This window comes from Anguilla anguilla, chromosome 5 (genome assembly GCF_013347855.1).
Source record: "Anguilla anguilla isolate fAngAng1 chromosome 5, fAngAng1.pri, whole genome shotgun sequence".
In the NCBI taxonomy this organism is placed as follows: Eukaryota; Metazoa; Chordata; class Actinopteri; order Anguilliformes; family Anguillidae; genus Anguilla; species Anguilla anguilla.
Window position 1 is genome coordinate 60,767,989 of NC_049205.1, and position 27,127 is coordinate 60,795,115.

Below are 27,127 nucleotides of genomic sequence, written 5' to 3' on the forward strand. Positions count from 1 at the left end.
TCCTATAAATCACATTTCACACTGTTATATTAGTGAGTATCTCCTTCCTCTAAGTCTCATCTCACGCTGTGTTATATTAGTATCTCCTTCCTCTAAATCACACCTCACACAGTATTATATTAGTCAGTATCTCCTTCCTCTAAATCACATCTCTCACAGTGTTATATTAGTATCTCTTTCCCCTGCATCACATTTCATACAGTACAATATTAGTATCTCATTCCTCGAAATCATATTTTATAGAGTTATCTCCATCCCCTACATTGTATTCATGCAATGTTATATTTTCAATTTCACACAGTGTTATGTTAGTATCTCCTTCCCCTACATCATATTTCACACTGGAGCATCAACAATAAACATGCCTCTCTCTGTGAGGCTTAGACAAACTAAAGAGGAAATGGTTAGATGTGCCGGACTGAGGCACCATGGACCCAAAAATGTTCCGGAGCTGGAGTGACTCGCTGAGCCGAGCAGATTGTAATAGCCACTGCGAGTCTTATCATCGGTGCATCATCCTGAGTGACTGACTGCGCGCGGTAATGCCTGTGCATTGTTATGCTAATGAGGCCGCGCTCTTCGCGCAGCTCCGTAGGTCCCTCTGCGGGTTTTAGGACGAGTCATTTCCACACGCCGTGCGGCACGGCGTCCGCACACGGGCTCCAGAGCCGCAGAGGCGGCCTGCTCATAACGAGCCTGTCAGTCTTTAAAGGGTCAGGCTGAGGGTAGTCCGCTAAACCGCCATTCCCTTACGGAGGGAAATGAGGATTAATCATTATTCCACATATGTGAGTCGCAGCACAGATGCAGCGCATGCGTAGCTGGAATGAATGAATGAATGAATGGCTGAATTAATGAATGAATGCATGACTGAATGAATGAATGACTGAATGAATGAATGAGTATATGACTGAATGAATGAGTGACTGGATGAATGAGTGAATGAATGAATGAGTGCATGACTGAATGAATGAATGACTGAGTGGGTGACTGAGTGAATGAATGACTGAGTGGGTTACTGAGTGAATGAGTGACTGAGTGGGTGACTGAGTGGGTGACTGAGTGGGTGACTGAGTGAATGAGTGACTGAGTGAATGACTGAATCGCTGAATCGCTGAATGACTGAGTGAATGAGTGAATGAGTGAATGAGTGAGTGAGTGAGTGAATGAATGAATGAATGAGTGAATGAGTGACTGAGTGAGTGAATGAATGAATGAGTGAATTAGTGACTGAGTGAATGAATGAATGAATGACTGAGTGGGTCACTGAGTGAATGAATGACTGAGTGGGTGACTGAGTGAGTGACTGAGTGAGTGAATGAATGACTGAGTGGGTGACTGAGTGAGTGACTGAGTGAGTGAATGAATGACTGAGTGGGTGACTGAGTGAATGAATGACTGAGTGGGTGACTGAGTGAATGAGTGAGTGACTGAGTGAGTGAATGAATGACTGAGTGGGTGACTGTGTGGGTGAATGAGTGAATGACTGAGTGACTCAGGTGCTGTGAGGCAGTGAGGAGCAGTGATGAACTCCTCAGTTCGGTTTGCTGAGTGGGCGGCTGCCAGTCTGTCCCGGGGCACTGGTGGGAGGAGCCTGTGTGGGCGTTTTGATTGGCGGCGTCAGGCTTTAATGGCACTATACGCTCGAGCGGTTTCCTGTTCCCGTCCGGGTCCGCGCGCTCTTTCATCCTCCCGCTCCCTTTGTGTTCCCGCCCACACCGCTACCTCCGCCGCGACCGAGCGGCTTCATCTGCACCGCCCGCTAAAAACCCAGAGCCCGCGTCACATCCTCCCCGCTCGTCCTGACCCAAATTCCCGCTCGCTCCCTCGCTGCGGAAAAGTGTCTCCGCACGTCCTCGCTTCATTTAAGCTGAATACTGAGTGGGAAACTGCACAGTTTGGGTTTTACTGAGAAACTCCTCTCAGGAAGAAAGAAGGACAGAAACGTTTGAGGCGTTTAACAGAAGCTGTTATCCAGGGACTCGCACGGCTAACGTTCTTTCTGCCCGCAATGCGTTTACACAGCTGGATATTTACCTGAAACACTATGGTTACGGCCATCTATTTACAATACCGAGCACAGTGTGGTCACTGTGTTGGCAGTGTAGCGTAACGGCACGAGAGCTGGGCTAGCATTTCTAAGGGTAACAGGTTCAAATCCCAGAAGAGGCACTGCTTTATGACTGTTTAGCAGGGTATGGTTGTGTGTGAGCGGGGGCGTTCTTACCTGCAGGGTGCGGGGACAGGCACGCAGTGGCAGCCGTTCAGGTCTGTGTTTACGCGCGCAGCCTGTGGCTTTTATCAGCCCCGCCCCCTCTTACATCACCGCCTTTGATGTCACCGCTCGGCAAGCACTTCAGAAGCATATCGCTCCCCAGCCTTAACGCCTCTCCTTCCAGCCTTAACACACACACTGGCTGTGTGCACAGCTGAACACTCTCTCCTACAGCTCTACGTTATGTATTCATCACTTTCAGTCCACTCTCCCCTCCGTCAGTTTGTGCTCCCCCCCCCCCCCCCCCCCCCCCAAAAAAAAAAGCAAACACAGTTGCGCTACACGTAGATGTCCCACCACACTGGTGAGTGACATTGTGACACCTGCTTTACGTGTGAGGTTCCATGGCTTTATGTCTGTGTGTCATTAAGACACACAGATAAACATTGAGTGACGTTGGAAACGCAGAAGAAGGGAGATCAGGTCCGTTTGCAGTCACACACTCAGTATTCTCCTTAGCAAATACAGTGCGTTTCCATATTTAATAATGGCTCTGATAAGCTGGTTACCTGAATGCTCTTGCCTTTATTTATTTATTTATTTCTTTATTTTTGCGGTTCAATGCCGTGTTCCTGTTGGGTCCTGAGCCATTCAGGAGGTGAAAACGGGGATTTGGGTCTGAACCCGCTTTTCCTGAGTATAAAGCACAGTTGTAGAGTGCAGGGGGTTCCTCTGATGTGCTGCCTTGTCACTGTCACCTGCACTTGGATCCCCCTGCTGGTCAAGACTAAGGACTGCACCCAGTGAATCGTGTTCCTAAGCTAATATCCAAAAATGTTCTCTGGCATTGTCACAAATGACGTAGCTACAGCATCCTGCTCGAGACTCAAACCTATAACCTTCTGGTGAGAGCACCCGGTCCTTTGGGGCGGTGAACACGCCCCGCTGGACTGGTTTGACGTGCAGTGCTTCCTGTTTCTAACGTGCTATCCCACAATGCCGTTGCCTGAGGTGTGTGTGCGTGTTTCCAGAGGGACTGCTATGAAGGTGATTATATGTGCGTTTGGCCATTAGTGCGCCACCATGGAGCCTCATTTAGGCCTCATGCAGCTCTGCTCACATGGTCAGTAATGAGCAGCCCTGCGCTGCAGAATAAACCTCTTAAGCATCGCGTTCTGAAGGTCATTTTAAACTGGTCTTCTCACACACACACACACACACGGCACATTTCTCCCATTATTTCTGAGGCTGCTGTGTGTATGATAAGCGCTTGTAGTGGTCGTGGTTTTGTTTGTTATACGCGGGTGACCCAGTTCAATCAGAACTACATCTCATCTCACACCGTAACACACACATCTCTGCACCACACACCCTGCTGATTAATACTGCACTCTGCTGAGAGAGAGAGTGAGAGTTGTGTTAAAGAGGAAGAGATTTCCACTGCTCACATGTCCTCATAGCATCCATTTACAGAGCAGAATTACAGCTGTATGAATGAGCAGATCCTGATCACATGACTCCCTGAAGCTCTGACTCTGCTCTGGCCCCTCTTAAGCACATATTTACCTAGGCCTGGTTAGGATCTGCTCCCATATGTACGTATGTACCAGGCTGTGTGTGAGTGAGAGAGCTGCAGAGGAGGTTGTGTGAGTGTGTGTTTGCATTTGTGCTTGTGCTTGCACGCATAAGAGTGAGTGAGTGAGTGAGTGAGTGAGTGAGTGAGTGAGTGAGTGAGTGAGTGAGTGAGTGAGTGAGTGAGTGAGTGAGTGAGTGAGTGAGTGAGTGAGTGAGTGAGTGAGTGAGTGAGTGAGTGTGCTTACGAGTGAGTGTGTGTGTGTGTATGTCTATGTTTGTGCTGTTCAGTGATGTGGAGTTTCTCATGGTTGTCTCTCTCCCCTTTTCCAGTCCTGATGATATTGGCACCTGCTGGTACATCCTCCTGTCTGGCTCAGTGTTCATCAAAGAGTCCATGTTTCTGCCCAGAAGCAGGTGAGCCGTCCAACCTCAGCTGCATGTGTTATTCTACCACTGCTGCTATAGCTACTGCTGCTATTGGTAATGCTAATACTGCTACTACTAATGATACTACCGCTGCTACTACTGCTGCTGCTATTGCTACTGCTGCTATTGCTATGGCTAATACTGCTACTACCACCATTGCTACAGCCGCTACTGCTACTGCTATTGGTAATATTGCTGCTATTGCTATTGTTACTGCTACTGCTACTACTACTACTATTGCTAATAGGCCTACTCCTATTGCTATTGCTAATACTGCTACTCCTACTGCTATTGAAAGTACGTCTGCTGCTATAACTGCTGTTGCTACTGCTATTATTACTGCTGCGTCTACTTTCTCCTCCCTTCTCCTACTTATTCTAGAAGACTCTTAATAAACGCTTATCCCTTTTCGCTCAGCGTCTGAACCTAATGTTCGGTGAAATTTCTCTCTCTCTGCCTGAGGCGATTATTTAGATTAACGCAATCCCGCCCCCCCCCCCTCCCCCCCCCCCCCCTCCGGGAGCTCAGGCCGGCCCTCTCCGACGATCCACATTTACTCTGCCTTCAGACGCGCGTCGATGTGCGTCATTTCAGAGAGTAATAATGTGCTTTATTGAGCGCTGAATGAATGTTTTATATTGCTACATATTCAGCTGTCCGTGTTGTTAATTGTGTTGTTTTTGCGTGTCAATCAAGGCGTAAAATTTGTATCCAATGTTGTATTTATCATTTCAGACGCAGCTTTGCGTGTCTGGCACTGTTTACGCCAGTCTTAAAATTAATTTTTGAGGAGCTTTTAAAATATGTTACTTAGCCCTTTGGGGAGCAGGGTTTTTTTTTGGAATGCTTTTTTCAACTCCAAGTTAGTGTTGTAGAACGATTGTTGCATCGGCATTAGAGTGTTCAGTTAAGAACATTCCGGTCACGTATTTGCGATCTTGCTCCTTAGAGGGTTGAATGGTGTGTGGGTTTACTGCTACATACGGAGGTCACAGGAATGACTCTCTCTCTCTCTCTATCTCTGATCTTGCACACGGTCATAATAGCCTTTAAAAAGCGAGTGTGCACTCACAATTGGATGTGACGCAGGGCCTGTGATGCCTGACTCAGGGAAATGGAGCCTGTAAATGTTGATTAATTTGATTTTAACACCCGTGCCACGACCACGTATGTCAGAACAGTGCTGTCTTTGAACCCAAGGTCTCCCCTGGTTATTCTGAATTACAAAATAACATTACTTAGTTTAACAAAAAGGAAAAAATTATCATTTAAAATGTCTTATTTTGTGAACCTAAAACTACCATTTGACCCAGGATCCATGCAGACATAGGGGCGACATAGCTCAGGAGGTAAGATCGATTGTCTGGCAGTCGAAGGGTTGCCGGTTCAAACCCCGCCCTGGGCATGTCGAAGTGTCCTTGAGCAAGACACCTAACCCCTAACTGCTCTGGCGAATGAGAGGCATCAATTGTAAAGCGCTTTGGATAAAAGCGCTATATAAATGCAGTCCATTTACCATCACATACAAAAATTGCTCTGCATATTGACAATACCCATTAAAATGAAGACCTGTGGTTGAACCTCTGTAGGATTATAAGTCTTGGATTTTACCATACGTATTTATAAAGCAAGAACCAGTCAACAAATCCATGGGGAAATCGCTGTATGAATCATGCTAAGCAATTGATTCATGTGCTTGTTTTTTTCCCCCCCGCCACACAGTGTTTTTGGTGCGTCTCCGGCTTGCTTATTCAGCCGTTCGAACGGGCATAAAGGAGCGCGATAGCGGCTTTGATGTGCGCGTGGGGACGCGAGCGCGTGTGCTCACTGATAGCCGCGTGCCCCGCTTTATTTCGCTGAAACGGGAAGTTTGTTTAATTCTGCTGACGTGCCTGCCGTGGGTGGATCTCTCCCCCCTCTCTGATTCTCCGCACCGGAGCGGGACAGAAATCGACGGGGCAATCGCCGGCTTCTGTCTCAGTAATTCTGCGCTCGGGGCAAGTTTAGCGCTAAAAGTTTAGCGGAGATAGCGTTGACACAGCAGAGCGGTAGAAAAAAAAGGTGCTCAAACGGCAAAAGCGAAAATGGAAAAAATAATTGGTGCAAATAGTACGGTGAAAAACCCACTTTGATAGTGTGTAAAACACATGGGGTTCACGCAGCATGTCAACACGCAAAAACTCACTTTGTTTTGTTTTTTGTTGGGATGTTTCTTGTATCTGTAGCCTACATTGCAAGAGCTAACATGTTTGTTTCAGGCATTAAACCCAGGAAAGCGCTTGTTTGCCTTTTTTCTTAAGTAAGGGCTTTTGCAAGGGCCACGTGTAGCTTTCAGATGAAAATGAGAGGTCTCGTTCCATGAGCGTCTCATCAGATTTTCACTGGGTGCGTCTCCAAGGTCGGGCAGAAGTTTCTAAAACGTAAGAACATTTTACCATCTTCCCATCAAACCCAAAATTGCAGACAGGAAATTTGTTTTTAATCTAATTTAAAATATATATATATATTATAGTTTTTTTTTTCTATTTTTGTCTTGCTGATGAATTAGTTCCGTTCAGTTGCAGTACTTTTCCGTTTGGAACTTCCGCAAATGCGTACAGTATGGGCAGCATTCATATCTACAACACGCGTAAGGAACGGTGATATAAAAGGACCGAACGCGCTCCGGTAGGTATTCAATGCGATTGGCACAGAAGCTCCGGTGCTTCCTTATATTTAAATAAATGAAATAAGTAAAGCTGGCTTCGTGAACTTGAGCGGCCAACGCCGCCATTTCACCCTCTCTCATACCGCTGATATCTGTCGAGATGAATTTAAAGGTCTCAATTTATTCTGCGCCTGAGGCTCCTGTAAACATTTGGCTGGCCCTGGTTTTGATTGGCTTTGACGTCATTTTGAGCAGTGGCGGAAGACATTGCCACAGCTGTCCGGCCGAAAATAAGTTCGCTTCTTCAGAATTATACAGGCGTTCCCTTCTTTGTGTGTGCAGCAGTGTCACACGTCACTGGATGTAACTCCTAAATAGGCTGGATTTCGCTCACATTTTTTGGATGTTTTACATAGTTTAGATCAGTCAGCAGTGGATACTGTTTTTAGCATGAGTCATCGCCTGCTGTAAATTTCTAGGAAGTTTCCATTTCCTCCTCGCCAACTGAAACTGGGCCAGTGATAAGTTGTATACATTCATTTATATATAGTCATTACACACACAGGCACACAAAAATGCACACACTCTCACACACGCGCACACACACTTACATGCACGCACACCTCTACAGGTATATTTATTTTGTTTATATCAGTGTATATTGATGTTTGGCAGGGCTCAGGGCAGTTCTCTGTGCAGGTGTGGTTTGGTGTGTTTGTGACGGTAAGGGACGCAGGTTATGTTCTCACTTGGCTCTTCTCCCCTGTGGTTTTGGCCCGGTTGGTGGTTTTGGCGGATGTACCCAGCCGAGTCGGTCCTGCTGGTAAAGGGCACGCCGTTTATCTGAAAGGGGAAGAGCGCAGAGCCCTCTTTCGGTTTTAATCTGAGTTCTGTGGTGCCCCCTTCCTCCTCCGTCCTCCTCCTCCTCCTCGCTGGTCGCTGTTCTTTCCTGGCGGTAATGGCGGGCCCGTGTGCTCATGGGATATCGGGGCGTGTGGAGTGAGTTTAAAGCATCCCTGGGAGGCGCCATGACGTACAGGACGGCGGGTACGAGTTGGGAGTTCTGCGGGGCAGCGTGGGAAACGGAGTGCGTCGGGAAACAGTGGCGCAGTTCTCATGGCTGTGGGGGGAGGGGGCGGGGTCTGTGTGGTGGTGGGGGGGTGTGGCCTGGGACATGGGGGTGTGGTCTGTGGATAAGGGTCTGCGGGATGGTGGTTGGTGGTTGGTGGTCTATGGGGTGGTGGGCGGGGCCTGCAGTTTAGGGGGCGGGGCTCTGGGGAGCAGTACACTGCAGACTCGGGTCAGGGGTCGGTAGAGACGGCGTGGGTCGCCCCCCCCGGCAGGAAGCGGGCTCTCCGGTGGAATGTTGGCCGCAATCCACTTGGCGCACGGGGGCCAGAGTAGCATGAAAACACACACACACACACACGCACGCACACACACACACACACACACACAGCACGAGGTGCTGTACATGCATACAGTGGCTTGGTCTCTCTTTGGGGAAACACACACACACACACACACACACGGCACGAGGTGCTGTACATGCATACAGTGGCTTGGTCTCTCTTTGGGGAAGCACACACACACACACACACACACACACACACACACACACAGCACGAGGTGCTGTACATGCGGACAGTGGCTTGGTCTCTCTGAGGGAAAACACACACACACTCTCACACACACACACACACACTCTCTCACACACACAGCACGAGGTGCTGTACATGCATACAGTGGCTTGGTCTCTCTTTGGGGAAGCACACACAGACACACACACACACACACACACGCACGGCACGAGGTGCTGTACATGTGGACAGTGGCTTGGTCTCTCTGAGGGAACTCACAGAAGCTTGGATTTTGTAGAAGAGGAAGATGAGACGTGTTTATTTTCGCTCTCTCTTCATTCGACTCTCCTATCCGGCACAGTTTGGAGGCAGCAGCTGAAGGTAACGGTTGTGTGGTATCTCTTTCCACAAATGAATCCTTGCATCTCTGTGGGTTCCTGTGAAGTAGGGCAGGAGTGTGTGTGTGTGTGTGTGTGTGAGAGTACGGGTGTGTGTGTGAGCATGGGTGAGCTTGAGCATATATGTATGTGTGTGTCTGTGTCTATGTAAGCTTGAGTGTGTGTGAGTGTGTGCGTGTGTGAAAGAGAGACAGACAGACAGACAGCGAGTGAGTGAGAGACAGAGACAGACGGACAGACAGACGGACAGCGAGTGAGTGAGTGAGAGAGAGAGAGAGACAGACAGACAGCAAGTGAGTGAGAGAGTGAGAGAGAGAGAGAGAGAGCAGGAATATGATGAGATGGAAAGTCAGTGGAAAAGTCAGTGGTGGGAATAATGCTGTGAGTTTTACCATGCTGCACTGGTAATTTTGTCACATGGAAGTCTGAAGTAAAATAGAAACCACAGAGAAAAGAAACCAGAAAGTCTTTTCTCAGAAAACTTGGTGCAAGGGGGTTATTTTAGGTACTGAAGTCATTAGCGAGCACTCGATCCTTCTGTTCGTCTGATTTCAGCTTTTAAGAAAAGATTGGGAGGATTTCTGCATGTCTGTATGCGTCCATCTCTGTTCATCTGTCTGTATGGTTAGGGAGGGTAATAGTTAGGGTAGAGTGGTGTTAGGGTAGAATACTGTTAGGGTAGAGCAGTGTTAAGGTAGAATACTGTTAGGGTAGAGTATTGTTAGAGCAGAGCAGTGTTAGTGTAGCGTATTGTTCGGGTAGAGTGGTATTAGGGTAGAGTAGTGTTAGGGTAGGGTATTATAGGGCAGGAGTACGGAATCTACTGAATCTAAGGCCTTCCTCTAATGTTCATTTTAATCTGAGTGTGGAAGGGAAATGGAGAATGTATCATTTGTTTAACCCTTCGAAGAGCAGGTTTTTTGGAATGTATTTTTCAAAATTGCAAGTCATTGTTCTAGAACTCTTTTGCTTTCAGTTACCAGCAGTGATTGTGACATCAGCATTAGAATGTTCAGCTAAGAAGATTCTAATCACATATTTGTGACCTCACACCTTAAGGAGCTGAGAGAGGAGAGGAGACGTGCACACATGCACGCTATGTCTAACCTCTGTGCTCCTGCTCTGTATGTAAACAGTGTTTCTGACCGAGAACTTTCTCAGAAAACTCAGATTGTAGCCAGACTGAATTTTGGATCAGCTGGCAGAAAGCGAGACGCTTGAGGAACATGGATCTGCTGCTCCGTTCATATGCGGTAATGTGGATGAGTTCTCACTGCTCAATTCAGATTTACACCCGAGACCTTCCTGTGAGTGAAAGGGCACGTTCATATTGACTGGACTACGGCAGGACCAGGAAAGACATGGTGGCCCTTCACGGCCATTTCTAGAGCTGCAGAATCATCGTGTGTCGTCACCTCAGGTCGACGCGCGGTGATTCTGCAGTTTTAGAAAACGCTTTTTTATTATTATTTTAGCTGTTCGTTTTCGTCGTCTCCCCGGAGCAGAGACGTCACGGCGAACGTTTGAGATTTTTCATTTCTGTGCTTTGTTGACGAGCTGCGTCGCCGAGTGCTTATTTGCCATTGGCTGGCTGGAAGTCCCTTGCTGCTCGTGAAAGGGGGAAGCTGTGGTTTCACGCTGGTTCCTCGTTGGATTCTGCATGGCGAGGACACCATTTTGAATTTTAATACTCATAAACCACTGAGCGGCTCTTTCTGGAGTAATCGCTGTCCCTCACCTGAAACAACTTGCTAAATGATCTGTGGGTAAATTTCATGCCAACCTCCGTGGTCCGTGACACCAGCATTTTATGATCTGGATAAACTGCTTATGGATGAAATTGTCACGAACATGCTAATAACTGCAGCGCAGGCACTGTGGAAGGTTTGCTCTGCAGGCTGGCGTTGTGTCTGTAAGGCTGTCATTTCAGTTGCCCTTGAACAGGGTGCTTTGCATGGGTACACACATACAGTAAAATGAGTACTTTTGAAAGGTTTCCCTGGTTACTGGTCTTGATGACCGTTACTAAGCGCAGTAACACTGACGGGCTTTCCACAGTTTTTTGATAAGCATGCAGAGGCATTCCCGCTGTCTGAAAAGCCGGGAGAAATGTCTCTACTCCTCCTAACCCTAACTCCTCGCTGGATTAATGCCAGTCACTGACAGGGCAATGCCCGCGCTGCCCGTGTGCCCATGGTATAAACAGGCCCCATCTCTGGCTGATCTGATACTCACACTACTGGCAAGCCTCGTTGGTGCCAGTTGTTGGAGGGAATGGAACCCATAACCTTGGAGTTATACGCTGAGCTCTGTGCCCATTATACTACACTGCTGTCATTCAGTCCCGGTGATGGCTGGCAGAGATATGGATGAAAAGTGTGATCGTTTAATGATAGTTTTTTCGGTTATTATTTGAACCTTGGACCTGTGTGTGACCGTAGGTGCAAATTCTAGTGAATGAGGCTCCGGCTGTCCTCTTCAGGAGTCTTGAGTACCGAGGGGAATGATTTTGGCATTTCATGGGTCAGCACCAGCTGTGTGTCAGAGGAGTAATGAGCCAAAATGGCATCTCTGGGGCTTCAGGGTTGCGCTGGCCTCTGAGCAGGAATTATCACATCTCAGTGAAGCTGTGTATCCCAGTCATGAGCCAAAATGGCATCTCTGGGGCTTAAGGGTTGCGCTGGCCTCCACAGGAATTATCACATCTCAGTGAAGCTGTGTGTCCCAGTCATGAGCCAAAATGGCATCTCTGGGGCTTAAGGGTTGCGCTGGCCTCTGAGCAGGAATTATCACATCTCAGTGAAGCTGTCTCTCTCAGTCACGAGCCAAAATGGCGTCGCTGCGGTTTATAGATTTTGTTAGTCTTACTGTAGAAATTGTCTCATGTTGATGAAGCTGTGTGTTCCAGCCATGAGCCAAAATGGCATCGCAGCAGTCTGAACATTGTTCTAGCCTTAGTGTCGGACTTATCAAATCTCAAAGAAGCTCTAGCATGGCTTCTTCAGTGCAGGTAAAGTTTTCGCTTGTTGCTTTGTGCTACATGTAGGCCTAACTGTACTATCATTATAACTCTCATAGGGCAAATGAACGGTCTTGTTATTGTCTTGTTTTTTTCGTGTTACCTGTGGATTCATTAATACAGTCACACAAATGAGATGAAGTTAATTGACATAATTTACACCGTGTGCGTAATCTTGCGGTAATGTCTGAGAAACTAACCACGTAACCAGGCATAACCAGCGGAGAAATGTGGCCTGATTGTCTTAATATAAATGGAATTACTCAGGCTCACCTGAGAATGCATGAAATCCCCCAGCCCCCCTGCACCCCCCTCCCCCTCCCCCCCCGTATCCCCCCCCCCCCCTCCGTGGAGGGCCCCTGGGGGCCAGTCTTAATGTAGAGCGCAGGACAGAACACGCCGCAGAGCACCGCATGTTAATTACCGTCTGAGACGAGAGGGCGTGAATACTAATTACTGATGGGATCCACCATCTTGACTTCTGAAGGAGCACTGGGAGCGTTGGGCTGTAGTGTGGAGAGGACGGTCTCTGGCTCTCCCATGCTCTCTCTCTCTCTGTGGAGTGTAACCCCTGTTCCTCTCTCTATCTCTGTGGAGTGTAACCCATGTTCCTCTCTCTCTCCCTGTGGAGTGTAACCCATGTTCCTCTCTCTCTTTCTGTGGAGTGTAACCCATGTTCCTCTCTCTCTCCCTGTGGAGTATAACCCATGTTCCTCTCTCTCTTTCTGTGGAGTGTAACCCCTGTTCCTCTCTCTCTGTGGAGTCTAACCCGTGTTCTCTCCTCTCTCTGCAGCTTTGGGAAGCGTTCGGCTGGCAGTCTCAGGCGTGGGTGCGAGTGCATCGTGCTGGAGCCCTCAGAGATGATCGTGGTAAGCACACAGCCCCCAACCTAACTGAGCTGGGAGTTGGGTTGGGTTTGGAGTTGAGGTTGGGTTTGGGTTAAGGTTTGGTTGGGTTGAGGTGGGGTTTAATTCGGTTTGGGTTCAGGTTGGGTTGAGTTTGGGTTGGATTGGGTTGAGTTAGGTTGAGCTTCGGTTAAAATTGGGTTGGACTGACGTTGGGTTGAAATTGGATGGGGCTGAGGTTGGGCTGGGTTGTGTGTTTGTTGTTTCTTCCCACAGTATGTTCTGAACTGAATGTCAAGGCTGTAATTCTGGAAAGACATCTGGAATTCTTTTTTTTTTTTTTTAAACATTCGGTGGCTCCAGTTTTTCCCGCAACAATGTGAACAAACAAAACGAAAAACAAAACGAATGTAATTTTATCCTTGTTTGTGTATTGTAAGACAAGGCACATAACTAAAATTAGTTCCTCAGCTTTATGCCAGGAAAAGACGTACTGCAAAGCATTGTGAAAAGAGCGTGTGTGGGAAGCGTTTGGAACCCGAGACGCGCGAGTGTGTGGTTTCCTTGTTTTGGGCGAGGACGGGACACCACAGACGTTTCTGGCATCAGACAGACACACCGACGTCGCCCGAACATGCTTCTCGAGGCTCGCTGGGGGCTTCGCGGATGATAATGTTTTTGCGTTTGTGCTGCTGCTCATCTCTGCTCTGTGGTTTTTTTTTTGTTTTTTTTTTCAGAATTTCTGAAAACACGCCAGAAAATTAAACCTTGATGTAGTTTTGTGTTTTATTCAAATGAAACAGGACCGTGAGGGAGCTGTTAAACTGGGACAGATGTTCCTGCAGTGCATGCTGGGTAAACGTGCCGGGGGGGGTTATGGGTAGGACAGTGCACAGCGAGGGTTTCTCCGTCGAGCCGGAGGATGGAATCGAGCCGGAGGATGGAATCGAGCCGGAGGATGGAATCAAGCACTGCCTGTTACTGCATGTTCTTAATTCCGCTAAGACCGCTGATGATGCACAACTCGTTATTTAATACCAGTTTTAAGCTCAATTATTTCCACTTTCTGCTAGAACACACACGTGCACCAGTCTCCTCTGGCCTGCTTCTGTCTCATTCAGAGGGACAGAGTTGCCATGCGTGTGGAACGGAGTGTAGCACAGTGGGTAAGGAACTGGGCTTGTAACCGAAAGGTCGCAGGTTCGATTCCCGGGTAGGACACTGCCGTTGTACCCTTGAGCAAGGTACTTAACCGAAATTGCTTCAGTATATATCCAGCTGTATAAATGGATACAATGTAAACTGCTATGTAAAAGCTGTGTAAGTCGCTCTGGATAAGAGCGTCTGCTAAATGCCTGTAATGTAATGTAATGTGTGAAGGAAAGCCTGCGCATTGACCACCCTGCACCCTGCAGTCTGTACGATCTGCAGTTATCCTCATTTTTGGAGTTATGGCGCGGTCGAGAGATTACGTTTGCGGTCATGTTTACCTCCCACATCTAGGGTTCCCGGTGCTCTCGAACCCCGGTTCATGCACTTGCCTTCTCGCTGCGAACCGCGTCGGATAAGAGCGTCTGCCAAATGGCAGTGGTGTGATGTGATGCTGTTAGTAAACAGATGCAGTTTGGAATGAGCCTGTCCAGGCCTTGCTGTGCTGTGTAGGACCCTGTTGAATGGTGAGAGGATCGTACTGTCCGAGGGGAGGCTGTTTTTCTCCTCATGACCGACCTGTGTCCCGCCAGGTTTTGGGTGTCCCGCCAGTTTTGGGTGTCCCGCAGGGTTTAGGTGTCCGGCCAGGTCTGGGTGTCCCCCCAGGTCTGGGTGCCCTGCCAGGTTTTGGGTGTCCCACCAGGTCTGGGTGCCCCTCCAGGTCTGGGTGTCCCGCAGGGTTTGGTGTCCGGCCAGGTCTGGGTGTCCCGCCAGGTTTGGGTGTCCCACCAGGTTTGGGTGTCCCACCAGGTCTGGGTGTCCCGCAGGGTTTGGTGTAGGGTGGTTTTCCCTCACCCCCAGTAGCCAGGGGGCCCCGTTGAATGGGCTGTGGGAAAGTCCTGGCTGACCTGCGCTGCTCTGCTTGTTATTGCTGAACGCGTGCGCTGTTTTACCGGGGATCGGGCTCTGTGCGTTTCAGCCTCTCCGTTTATTTATCATGTCTAATTACGCTTCCGTTTGGGCCCGTTCAGAGTCCAGCTGCTTAATGGAGCGCTTGAGATGGGCTTCTGTGGATAATTTCCCTACGCTGTTATTTTTATTTTTACGGTCACAGTGTTTTATCCCCGTCCGTGAGATTGCGTTTATATTTTTCCTGCGCGTGAACATCGACGTTTATTTGCCGTCTTTAATTATGGCACATTACGGAGCGTTTAAATGGAGGTGTGCTGCTCTACTCTGGAGCCCGTAGTTTAACAGAGCAGCTGAGGTGGATCTCTGTGGGTGATCAGTCATGTTCTTATGCTGTTCTTTTTCACGGTTGCTGCGCGTGAATTTTTCCCCTTTGTCCCGGTGTGAAATTGGGCTGTTTGTGTGCGGGCCCCTTGCACCCCCCCCCCCCCCCCCCTCCCATACCGGGGAGCTCTTGCGTCACCAAACTGCTTTACCAGCGGCCCCCCTCGGCCGTCGCCATGGCAGCCGATAGCTTGCACAGGAAGCAGAAAGAGGCGGAATATGGGTACGCTCTGAGGGAGGCGGGGGGGGGGGAGGAGCATTAACTGGCTGCCCAAATCGCACCCGCTTTACCAGCGCGCACCGTCCGCTCACGTCCGTCACCATTGGGCTGTGATTGGCTGGGAGACCCACGGCGCTCTGTGTTTTTTAATTAGTAGCTTTTTCTTAGGCTTGCACTACGGGGGGAATTCTCTGAGCGCTCTGCGCGGTATTTGGCGGAGCGGTGCGAGGGGCGGGGTGGGTCCCTCTCTCCCCCCGTCTGATTGGCTGTGGGCTGCGCGGTGTTGCCGCTGCCTTTGCGTCCGCGGTACGGCGCGGCGGCGGCGGCGGCAGAGACGGGCTGAGTTTCGCGCACGCCCTCCTGCCAGCGTCCTCCGTCGGGGGGGGGGGGGGGCGGTCGGGGGGGACTATGCACACGTCTCCTCCCTCTCTCTCTCTCTCTCCCTCCCCGCCTGTCATCCCGGACGCGGCTCGCCCGAACGGGGAACAGGTGAAGCGCCGTCGCTGTCCTGAGGAAGGGTGGGTGAGCTGGGGGGTTTGGAGGGGGGGTCGATCTATTTCCAGTCCTCTTTGCTCTGTCGCTTTTCCCTCAGCGTGTCGTCTCGATCGAGCTCCTCGACACGCGCTTCCGAGACACAGCCTGAACAGGCTGCACCTTCTGCACGAGGGAGGAGAAGGAGAGGGGGAAGGAGAAAGAGGGGAGAGAGGAAGAGAGGATAGGGAAAAGGAAAAGAGAGGAGAGAGGGAGAGAGCAAATGATGGGAGGATAGGAGAGAGGAAGAGAGGGAAGGAAAGGATAGAGGGAGACAGGGAGAGACGGAAGGAGAAGGTAGAGGCAGATAGGGAAGGAGAGGATAGAGGGAGAGAGGAGGAGAGAAAGCGAGGGAAGGAGAGGATAGAGAGAGAGAGGAGGATAGAGGTAGAGAGATAAGGAGAGGATAGTGGGAGAAAGGAGGAGAGCGAAGCGGAGGAGAGAGTCAGAGAGATAAGGAGAGGATAGAGGGAGAGAGGAGGATAGGGAAGGGGAGGATAGAGACAGAGATAGGAGGGAAATGGCATGCAAATGTGAGCGTGTTGCTCTGTGCGCCCCGGCTGCAGGTGGACTACATGGACGAGAATGAGGAGTACTTCCAGCGCCAGGCGTCCCACAGGCAGTCCCGCCGAAGGTTCCGGAAAATCAACCAGAAGGGCGAGCGGCAGACCATCATCGACACGGTGGACCCGTACCCCGTGGGGAAGCCGCCGTTGCCGCGGGGATATCACACGGTGAGTCGGCCCGCAGGCCCCCGCCCCGGTGCGCGTGGCCTTAAACGGACAGCGCTAGCGCTAGCGTTAGCATTCGTGCGGTAAAGCCCTTCGCCCACTGACATTAACCCCACAGCCAGGACACAGCGGGCAGCTGTGCGCTTCACAGCGCGCTTTATCAGGAAAGCTTCTGTCTGCGCTTCTCATCCGTCAGTTTAAGTCTGTTTGTGTTTCTATGAATATGCACGTTCTGCTCCCGAGTTATGTAGTTGTGCGTTTGGTATTGATGTGCGGTGTTGTCATTGTTAATGGTAGTGAGTTAAAACGGCGTATCCTGCCAGATTCCTTCCAGTTGCTGCCATCACAAGTGACACAGACTCCTGACGCCTAAGAGAATATGAGAATGTGATGTTTTAGTTTTATTAATAGTTTGGACGGCTGCTTGTTGTGTAATGGCTCCCGTGCCCTTAACGGAGTGGGGGCCGCTTTATGCACCCCGAGGGGCGGGGGGGGGGGGGGGGGGGTGCGACTCTGAGGCAGAGCATTCCTTGAAGCTTCGCAGCCTTTTTTGGTGCTTGGATGAAATTACGGGTTTTTTGGGGTTGCATCATCTCAGACTCCCGAGACTCCCGTGCGCATGGATGCGGTTCTGCATGACTGCGGTTCTGCATGGACGTGGTTCTGCATGGATGCGGTTCTGCATGACTGCGGTTCTGCATGGATGCGGTTCTGCATGGACGTGGTTCTGCATGGATGCGGTTCTGCATGACTGCGGTTCTGCATGACTGCGGTTCTGCATGACTGCGGTTCTGCATGGATGCGGTTCTGCACGACTTGTTCTTCATGGATGCAGTTCTGCATGACTGTGGTTCTGCATGGATGCGGTTCTGCATGGATGCGGTTCTGCACGACTGCGGTTCTGCACGACTTGTTCTGCATGGATGCAGTTCTGTATAACTGGATGCGGTTCTGCATGGATGCGGTTCTGCACGACTGCGGTTCTGCACGACTGCGGTTCTGCACGACTTCTGCATGGATGCAGTTCTGTATAACTGGATGCGGTTCTGCACGACTGCGGTTCTGCATGACTGCGGTTCTGCATGGATGCGGTTCTGCATGACTGCGGTTCTGCACGACTTGTTCTGCATGACTGTGGTTCTGCATGACTGTGGTTCTGCATGGATGCGGTTCTGCACGACTGCGGTTCTGCACGACTTGTTCTGCATGGATGCAGTTCTGCATGACTGTGGTTCTGCATGGATGCGGTTCTGCACGACTTGTTCTGCATGGATGCAGTTCTGTATAACTGGATGCGGTTCTGCATGACTGCGGTTCTGCATGACTGCGGTTCTGCATGGATGCGGTTCTGCACGACTTGTTCTGCATGGATGCAGTTCTGTATAACTGGATGCAGTTCTGCATGATTGCGGTTCTGCATGACTGCGGTTCTGCATGGATGCGGTTCTGAACGACTTGTTCTGCATGGATGCAGTTCTGTATAACTGGATGCGGTTCTGCATGATTGCGGTTCTGCATGGATGCAGTTCTGTATAACTGGATGCAGTTCTGCATGACTGCGGTTCTGCATGGCTGCCGTTAAGGCCCTTTGGGGGTGCGCGGGTTTGATCTGTGGAAGCGTGAACGCGAGGCGTCTCATTAGTGGCCCTTAGGTGCAGGTCGTGCGGTCCTTATCCCTGGATAAAGCTTATTTGCTCTGTTACAATGGAGTGGAAAAGAAAACACAGCCAGACGTCACTGATCCTAATGGCCGCTCGCATTACTCTGCAAACAGAACGCTGAACTTTCTCACGGCCCCGTCGTGCACGCGCAGAGCTAGGTCTTTTTTGTTCTGTGCTGCACGCAAAAAAATCCAGCAAAGGGAAGAATCGAGATCGCCGATCTGACGAGGAAGTGGCGTGATGTAAATCACTGTGAGTTTTGCGTTCGTGAACGAGGAAGTGCGGTGAACAAAGGGGGAGGAGGACACGACAGGTCGGGTGTGAAGACGGTCACGAGAATCACATTCCGCTTCCCGCAGCCGCTGGCGGATAGCGAGTTTCGGCCTGAAGCCCGCTCTGACGCGGACGCCGCGTTTACCCAGCGACGGGGGCCAGGTGCGTCCGCGTTGAGTTTGCACGGCTGTGTGTGTCGTTAAATATTTAAGCAAAATAAGAGGCGGAGAAGGACGATAACTTTGAGGGACTGATCGGAACGTGAAGGAGCGGAATATGGGCCACTAATAAGATGTGGGTCCGACTGCATCCCATGGCTTGTGCCCCCCCCCCCCCCCCCCCCCCCCGAAATAAAGAAGAAGAGCATGCTTCTGGCGCTGAGGTGCGGGGGGCAGTCTGAGGCGTGCTCAGGAAGGCGTTTGCTCTCTCCTGGGGGGGTCTTGGCTCTCAAAGCTCGAGGCCCGCAGCAGTAACGCGATCAGCGCCTGCTGCCCACCGTTACCGCTGAGGCTGCTGGGATACCCTCGACGACCTCACAACGGCGTGAGATCTGATTGGAAAAGGCCGTCGTTCGCTCAGAACAACTCCTAACAATCCACGTTTCGTCCATAGGCTTGCGTTGGGTTTTTTTTCTTGCGCTGAATGTTGGATTTACTGCACTGGGGGGGTCTGCTTTGATTTACTGAATCCGGAAGAGTTTGGGTCACTGCCATAACTCCAGAGGTTCAAGTGTGTCTGTCCCCAGTCTTCGTGATTTACACACACACACACACACACACACACACACACACACACACACACACACACACACACAAGCACACACACACAATCACACACGCGCACACACACACACACACACACACACACACACACGCGCACACACACACACACACAGACACACACACAGACATACACACACACACACACACACAAGCACACGCACACACAGACACACAGACATACACACACACAGACATACACACACACACACAGACATACACACACACGCACACACACACACAGACATACACACACACACACACACATACACACTCACACACGGGCACACACACACACACACACACACACACACACACACACACGCACGCACGTCCATGCGGGTCTGCAAACACGACAGCCATACTGCAGTCAAATTCCTTCTCCTCCTCTGTTTTTATTTATGTAGTTATGGTACGCGAGCCATCCATCAAGATCCATGTGAGGGGCCTGACTGCCTCCCATGCGATGAATTCTTTATATCAAAGCCTCCAGTTATATGGATCTGTCTGAGTCGGCTGCTCCTAACACGCAGCCCCCCCCCCCCCCCCCCCCCCCCCCGCGTCTCAGACGCATGTCTTAATACTGCCTGCGTTAGCAGAACTGTGAGGACGTAAGACCAAGCGTCCTGTCTGCAGGCCCAGTTCCTCACACTTCCTCACGTCTGCCCATGTCCCTTTGGAAGCAGATTAATTACAATAATGTGCCTTTTTAGTGTTAATCTGGGGAGCCCTTTGGGTGTTTTATTTTGGGGGGGGGGGGGGGGGGGGGTACAGTTCCCCTCCATCTGGGCCTTCATTATAGAGGGTCTATAGAGCTGCTTGAGTGTCGATAAGCCCCCCCCCCCCCCCCCCCCCCCCCACAAGACTTCGCCCAAATCCTTCCTTGTGGCGCTCTGTTCCGATTGGTACTCACAATTGCAATTAGAAACGGGCCCAAACCAAAAAACTCACCCCCCCCCTTCCCCAAGGGGAGAACCGTTTCGCTGTGCTGTGTATCGTCTACAGCTGGAGATTTAGTCCTGTTTTGATCAGCTGTTCTCTCTGATGTTGGTCTTTTAAAGTGTAATTCATGGTGTGTCTGCATCGGCTTGATAAAGAGTGGAAATGCTTCTCACTCAAACGCATACACTCTCACACACACGCAGCGCACTCATGCTCACACACACACATACACACATCTTTCACACACACACACACACACTTTCCCTCACGCACACATGCATACTCTCTCTCTCTCTCTCTCTCTCTCTTTCTCTCCCCCTCCTCAGTTTGCATGAGTCACACAGCTCAATCTGTTGCCGGGCACATTAATGCTTGGAGCGCAGTTCCGATAATCTCAAGTCAGGGAATGAAATGTGGCGTGTGGGATAATGCTCATCTGTTTCTTTTCTCTTTTTCTTTTTCCTTTGGTGGCTGGTCATTTCATTCTGGCTCACAGGAAAGCTCTAAATCACAGGTAACTGGAGCCCGTTCTGTGTGTGCGCTAACCCCGCCCCTTCCTGTGCGTGTCTGCTGTTTCCGTGCCGACAGTAACTCCGCTGTTTGTGTGTTTGTCTTGCTTGCTTGTTCGTCCCCTCCCTTCGTCACGGCTCAAATGTGAGAGGAATGGTGTGTGGTCTTCCTCTGTGTCTCTTTACCCTAATTTCTCAATTTGGGGATGAAGGCCAGTAATACATGAATTTAAGGGGGGGGGGTGGGGTTTGATTGGATATATCAACGTTTCTGTCAAGGGTTGTCTGTCTGTCTGTCTAGTCTTTGGTGTGTGTCAGTGCAATTTGCTCTTACATTGGGCTCATTTTTTAGTTTGTTCTATAAGCTTCTCTTGAAATGAAATCTGGATGTGAAGGTGTGTGTAGACATCAGATAACTGTCCTGAAATGCATTCTGCTTGTGAAGATGTGTGTAGGCATCAGATAACTGTCCTGAAATGCATTCTGCTTGTGAAGATGTGTGTAGGCATCAGATAACTGTCCTGAAATGCATTCTGCTTGTGAAGATGTGTGTAGGCATCAGATAACTGTCCTGAAATGCATTCTGCTTGTGAAGATGTGTGTAGGCATCAGATAACTGTCCTGAAATGCATTCTGCTTGTGAAGATGTGTGTAGGCATCGGATAACTGTCCTGAAATGCATTCTGCTTGTGAAGATGTGTGTAGGCATCAGAAGACTGCCGTCGTGCTCAGAAGGTGTGCTCAGTATCTAAGGCCGCGTTCAGTCTGAGGCACAGGCCTCTGCACAGGCTTTGATGGCTGCAGTCTTGTAGACCTGCGCTCTGCAGAAATGCCTTTGAAAGGAGTCCACAGGCTGGCTGAGGAGGAGGCCGTCTGAATTCCCTGTCATGTGCCACCTTCTCAAATGCCAGCCCGTGCCTGAGCACGGAAGCCTGGATTAGGAAAAGCGTTTTTTCGCTCTCTCTCTCTCTCTCTTTCTGATGGGTGTCAGGTTTAATCTTCCCAATGCTGAGGTTTCTGCAATATGCCTTTATCTGGTCACACACACATGCACACACAAACCCACACACTCACACACACACTCACTCACACACATACACACACACACATGCACACACAGACACACTCACACACCCCCACACATGCACACACACACACACACACTCACACAGATTAATAAACGGTCTGATGTGTGCGAGAGAGGGAGCTCTCTCTCTCTCCGAGGTGTTTGCCTGGTGCGAGGCGGCGGCGGCGGCTGCAGGAGGTTATTTTTAGCTGCTCTCTCTCCTCGGGGGCTGAAGCTGCTCGTCCGCGGTGCGCAGAAAGAATAAGAAGCTCTCTGCCGAGGCGTGTGCCATCCACCGGAGCCCCTAAAACGCCTCCAAGGCAGGGCAGCGTGCCGCCCCTCGAACCCGCGTCTGCGCCGCGCCGCGCCGGCGGTTTACGGCTCGCTGAGATTTACGGGCCCCGCTGCATTGTGGGAACGAACGGGGTCATTACGCGGCGGTGGAGCGGACGGCGGGGAGCGCCGCGTTTCACCGGTCAGAGATTCGCGGTAAACGCGGCGAGCAACGTTTATTGGGCCGTCCGCGTAAAGGCGCTTTAAATCCGCTCTCTGTTAAAGGTCCTGAGTTATGGATGCCGGTGACGAGGCTAAAAATAAGATTTATATCGGCGTGCCGGAGAGTGGCGTTTGTGTTACTGAATGCGTGCTTTCATCTTCCTGGCTTATGAGCTGTGTGTTCCTGGTCCTGATCCTGCTGTTCACCTCGATTTCACTGGGTAGTATTGAGCTGGGACCGGCAATCGCGCTGATCGATGATGAGTGGTGTTCGCACGGAAAAATGTTCTGCGGATACTTAATAAAGCCTGTGAAGAAGGGTGCCTGCTAGCGTTCAGCTCAGAGACCGCGGCGTCCACGGGCGTCCTTCCGGCGACGATCCCTCTGGATTTAGCGGGCGGCGCGACTCCATCGAACGAAAACGGGAATCTGAAAGTGAGGCGAAATGTAAATGGGGCCCCTGTAGAGAGATCGGCCCTATCGGAATGTAAATGGGACCCCTGTAGAGAGATCGGCCCTATCGGAATGTAAATGGGACCCCTGTAGAGAGATCGGCCCCTATTTATGGCTCCGGAAAAGTTTTCGAAATTGAAGTGCGTTGAAAAAAGCTCCGTGGTCGTGTATATATATATATATATCTATATCTGCTGAGCGCAACAGCGATTTAACGGCCCTTTTTCCCCCTTACCTCCTGTGGGCCCGGGATGGCCGAGCAGACGCTTTCCCTGGGTTTTTATGTCCCCCACGGGAGCCCGTTTGGCGGGGCGAGTGCCTGAGCGTGCAGCTTCGCGGCGGAAAGGGCTCATCAGCGGCCTCTGCAGAAAAGCTTGGCTCCGCCTCTCTCTCCCCCGGCGGTGCCAGACCGTGACTAACGCCGCCGATGGAGCTCTATTTTTTGCCGATGATGTCACTGAGCCCTCCCGCCACTCTGTGCCGTGATAGGCCGTCTCCCGGGGGAGGGTGTAAGTGCACCGTGCGATGCGCGGGGACAGCCGACGGCTTGGGGGGTGGGTGGGGGGTCTTATGCGGTGTAGGTGACCCCGGTTTGACCTTTGTGTCACGCTTTTAACCCCCCCCGTTCTCCAGCGCTCACTGGGCACGCTCGGGCTTATCGCGTGACGAGTCTCTCCTTCAGAATAAAAGCGCGCAGATGCGCAGTAAGAGCGCGGGGCTCGGTCCAGGAATCCCTGGCGGTTCCCCGGGCTCTCTCTACTGCGCCCGGGGACATGGCCTGTCGTCGCTGCGCTGAAATTCACAGATTACTCACTCGACAGATGCTCTCAGCCGACGCGACTTAAAAGCGCACTCTACTGATAATGGCCTTGTGGACACTTGCCTGGGCTTCAGGGATTTTATTTTCATGCAGGCGATCCTTAAACTGGCAAAAATAAATAAAGTTCTTGGAAATTAGCTTTTGTGCAAGTGTGTCTTAACAGCTTTCCAGAGGTGGAATCACCGACTGTAGGATGTTTATGTTGCACATTACTTCAGTGACAAAAATTGCCTTTGGATTTTCAGCAGAAATTGATTTTTTGAGTGCTGTTTGTGGCAAAATTGAGGTTGCAGGTAATGCGGAGATGGATTTGGAGTACTTTAACCATTTGGACACCAGTAAAATCCTTCCATTACATCACCACTTTCCACTGTGATTTGAGTGTTTTGCTGAAACTCTCAGCGAACCTGCAGGAGATTTTACTGCCATCCAAAGAGCTGAAGTATTTAAAGTGGGTTCCTGGCACAGGGGTGGTGTGCAGAACAGCTCTGCTGTCCAATGCCAGCTCCAGTGAACCCTGCTTAAAAATGCCTTTACAATACATTACATTACAGCCATCTTATGTCTTATCCAGAGCGACTTACACTTTTTACATAGTGTTTACATTGCATCCAGTTATACAGCTGGATATACACTGATGCAATGCAGGTTAAGTACCTTGCTCAAGGGTACAACAGCAGTGTGCTACCTGGGAATGGAACCTGCGACCTTTAGGTTACAAGACCAGCTCCTTACCCACTGTACTACACCGCTGACCTTTAGTGAAGGTGTGTTCTATGTGAGCAGGTCCCAGGGGTCAGACCTGGCTTGGGGGCTCCCCCCCCCCATCCTGATGTTTTGAGTGGGAGGGGCAGGGCGGGGCAAGTGAGCAGGTGCTGTAGCTGCACCTGTTTGGCAGCCCCTCTGGCCAGGTATGGGTCTGTGTACAGGTGAGCAGTACAGGTGAGCGGTACAGGTGGGGAGAGCAGCACTTTTCCTCCTCACCCTTGGGGTGGCGGGGGTCTCTTTCCTCTGGGGGGGAGGTTGGGGGATTACCGCCTTGCCGTCGGTGTTTGGACAGGAAATCCAGGTCTGTGGGCGTGCGCTGCTGCGTGGGAACTTCACCACGAGGTGGGGGGTGGGGAGTGGGGAGTGGGGGGGCGGTGGGTGGTTTGTGTGCGGCGTGTTCCCAACGCCGCTCCCGCTCCCCCGCTAGAGAGAGCGGCTCAGGAGAGACGCGGCGCGGTGCTGTACCCCGGCCGACTCCGGCCTCGTTGGCATGCGCGCACGCGTTCCCTCCCTCCCTCCCCGCGGCGGACATCACCGATTTCTCCTGAAACGGGTCCAGAAGCGTTGATTAACCAACTCATTTTCCCATGATGCCCTGCTCCTGGGGAGCGGGAAACGCTGGCAGGCTGCAGCAGGCAGGCGCGCTGCGGGCGGGGAGCCGGTGCCGGTCGGATACTTCACCACACGTTTCCCGAGGTCTATTTCTCACTGGGATAGCTGCGCTTTAGTAGGCTGAATGTGCTGAGATGGCGATTGCCCGCTTGGCACTGATCTGCGGGCTGTTTAAACCTGCTGAGATGGTCTACGCATCGCAGTATTGTATTTATCCTGCGTCGATTTTATTGTGCCGGGAAATGGAGCCAGACGCCTGTCCATTTAAAACGCACGCATGTGCTGAACCTGTGTAACATGCTGAGATGCTTCAGCGCAGTGAACAGGAGAGCCACAGGTGTGACCAGGCCGAGCCGCCCCCCCCCCCCCCCCCCCGCATCCCTCCCCCACGAGCAATTTACCTGCGAACGACTGCATTTCCATACGTCCACATGGCCCTACTTAATGGCTCTGGGCTGATGAATTTGCATGACTTTCAGTTTGGCTCGGCCCCAGGGGGGAGGGAAGGAGGGGGGGGGGGGTTGCCACGGGAAGCACTGTTTGTTCTGCGGCTTAATCCCCCTGTGGGCCTGCCGGTGAGCGGAGCGCTCTGCTCTGAGAGACGTCTCCCGCCATCGTATATATCCCGCCATAGCCGCGCGCTAACAGCGCTAACGAGCTCTGCCGGGCGATAGCGGTCCGAGCTGGGGAGGCGTGTCCTGGCGTGTGCGTGCGCGTGTGCGTGCGCACGCTTCTGAGCGCAGAGCTCTCTGATCGCGCGGCGTGAACACGAGGGGGGGAGCCCGTTTCCTGGACGCCGGCCAATCAGGCGAAGGCTCCCGTCCGTCTCGCCGACTCCTGCTTTCATCAGCAGAATGAGCGGCCGGGGCCTCGGAGAGGAGAGGGACTCAGGGTGGGGAGAGAGAGAGACACTGAGAGGACAGGGAGAGAGGGAGAGAGAGAGAGAGAGAGACTCCGGGTGGGCCCGGTTCTGCAGAACAGGGGCAGGCAGAGAGGGAGAGAGAGAGACACTGAGAGGACAGGGAGAGAGAGAGAGAGAGAGAGACTGAGAGGACAGAGAGAGAGGACAGGGAGAGAGAGAGGGAGAGAGACACTGAGAGGACAGGGAGGGAGCGTGAGTGAGGGGGGAAGGAGAGAGAGAGACTGAGAGGAGAGAGAGAGAGAGACTGAGAGGAGCTAGAGAGACTGAGAGGACAGGGAGAGAGAGAGAGAGAGAGAGGGGGAAGGAGAGAGAGAAGCAGAAACAGACTGACATGGAGCGATAGGGGAAATGGGAATGCAGTTACATCACTGCCCCAGCCCACGGTTATGCCAGTGTAGTCTCCTCGCCCGGTGGCTGGGCTTGGCCTGCTCTGAGCTGGACCAGAGGCGCGTTTATCCCCAGGGCCCTGCAGTCTGAAGCTGGCTGTGTACGTTCATTTTTTTTCCTCTCTATTTTGTATGTATAGTTTTTTAAAATTATTTTTTTATTTATATTTTTTATTCTGCTTCCTCCCTTCTGAGGAGGACGCCTTCTCTCCTACCACCCAGGAAATGGCTTTTCTCGTTCGTTGCTATGCCAACTGCCTGCCTCCCTTGTCTTCCTCTAAAGTAAGCATGGTAATGGCATTACTTTCGCCGGGCTTGTTGTGTTGGGGGGGGGGGGGGGGGGTGCTTATGTGCTTCTCTCTCTTCATCGCGAACATTAGCGGAATGTCTATTACCATCTGTAATTGCTCTTTAAGACCCAGCCGTGATTGAAGAGGGAGGGTGGGGGTGGCACGCCGGCGCTCAAATTGTGTAGCAAACCGTCAATCAGTGTCAAACTGAGCTGGATTAATTGTGGCGACTGGGCGCGCTGAGCAGCAGCCATCAGCGAGCATACACTAGGCGTCATTAACGGCGAGGGAGGAGGTCCCTATTGACATAGTCTGCCCCTTTTTTCCCTTTATCGTCCCCCCTCCCTTAAGCTATAAATGAAATGGGAGTGTTAACAATGCCAGGCTGTTTGCCGGCGGTGGTTTCTCGTGCCAGACTAATCTAATACCGCATCATGCTTTTTTGGGGGAGTGTGTGTGCGCGAGCGAACGAAAGCGCGTGAGTGTGCTGTCAGCCATTTTACCGTATATTCTTTAAAAAAA

General features: G+C 51.2%; 1 protein-coding gene across 12 annotated transcripts in view; it reads left to right on the top strand.

Annotated features, from left to right (window-relative positions):
• The window catches only part of LOC118228077 (rap guanine nucleotide exchange factor 2-like), a 111,253-nt gene that overhangs the window by 38,632 nt on the left and 45,494 nt on the right, over positions 1 to 27,127 (top strand). For 9 of the 12 annotated variants that reach the window (XM_035419308.1, XM_035419307.1, XM_035419314.1 and 6 more), the window contains exons 4-7: positions 4,121 to 4,204; positions 12,654 to 12,729; positions 16,465 to 16,632; positions 20,781 to 20,798. In XM_035419308.1, the coding sequence (XP_035275199.1) occupies positions 4,121 to 4,204; positions 12,654 to 12,729; positions 16,465 to 16,632; positions 20,781 to 20,798 (346 nt within the window). Of the gene's footprint in view, positions 1 to 4,120; positions 4,205 to 12,653; positions 12,730 to 16,464; positions 16,633 to 20,780; positions 20,799 to 26,725 lie in introns of those variants that run through there. The other 3 variants (XM_035419310.1, XM_035419318.1, XM_035419319.1) reach the window with 2 other exon arrangements.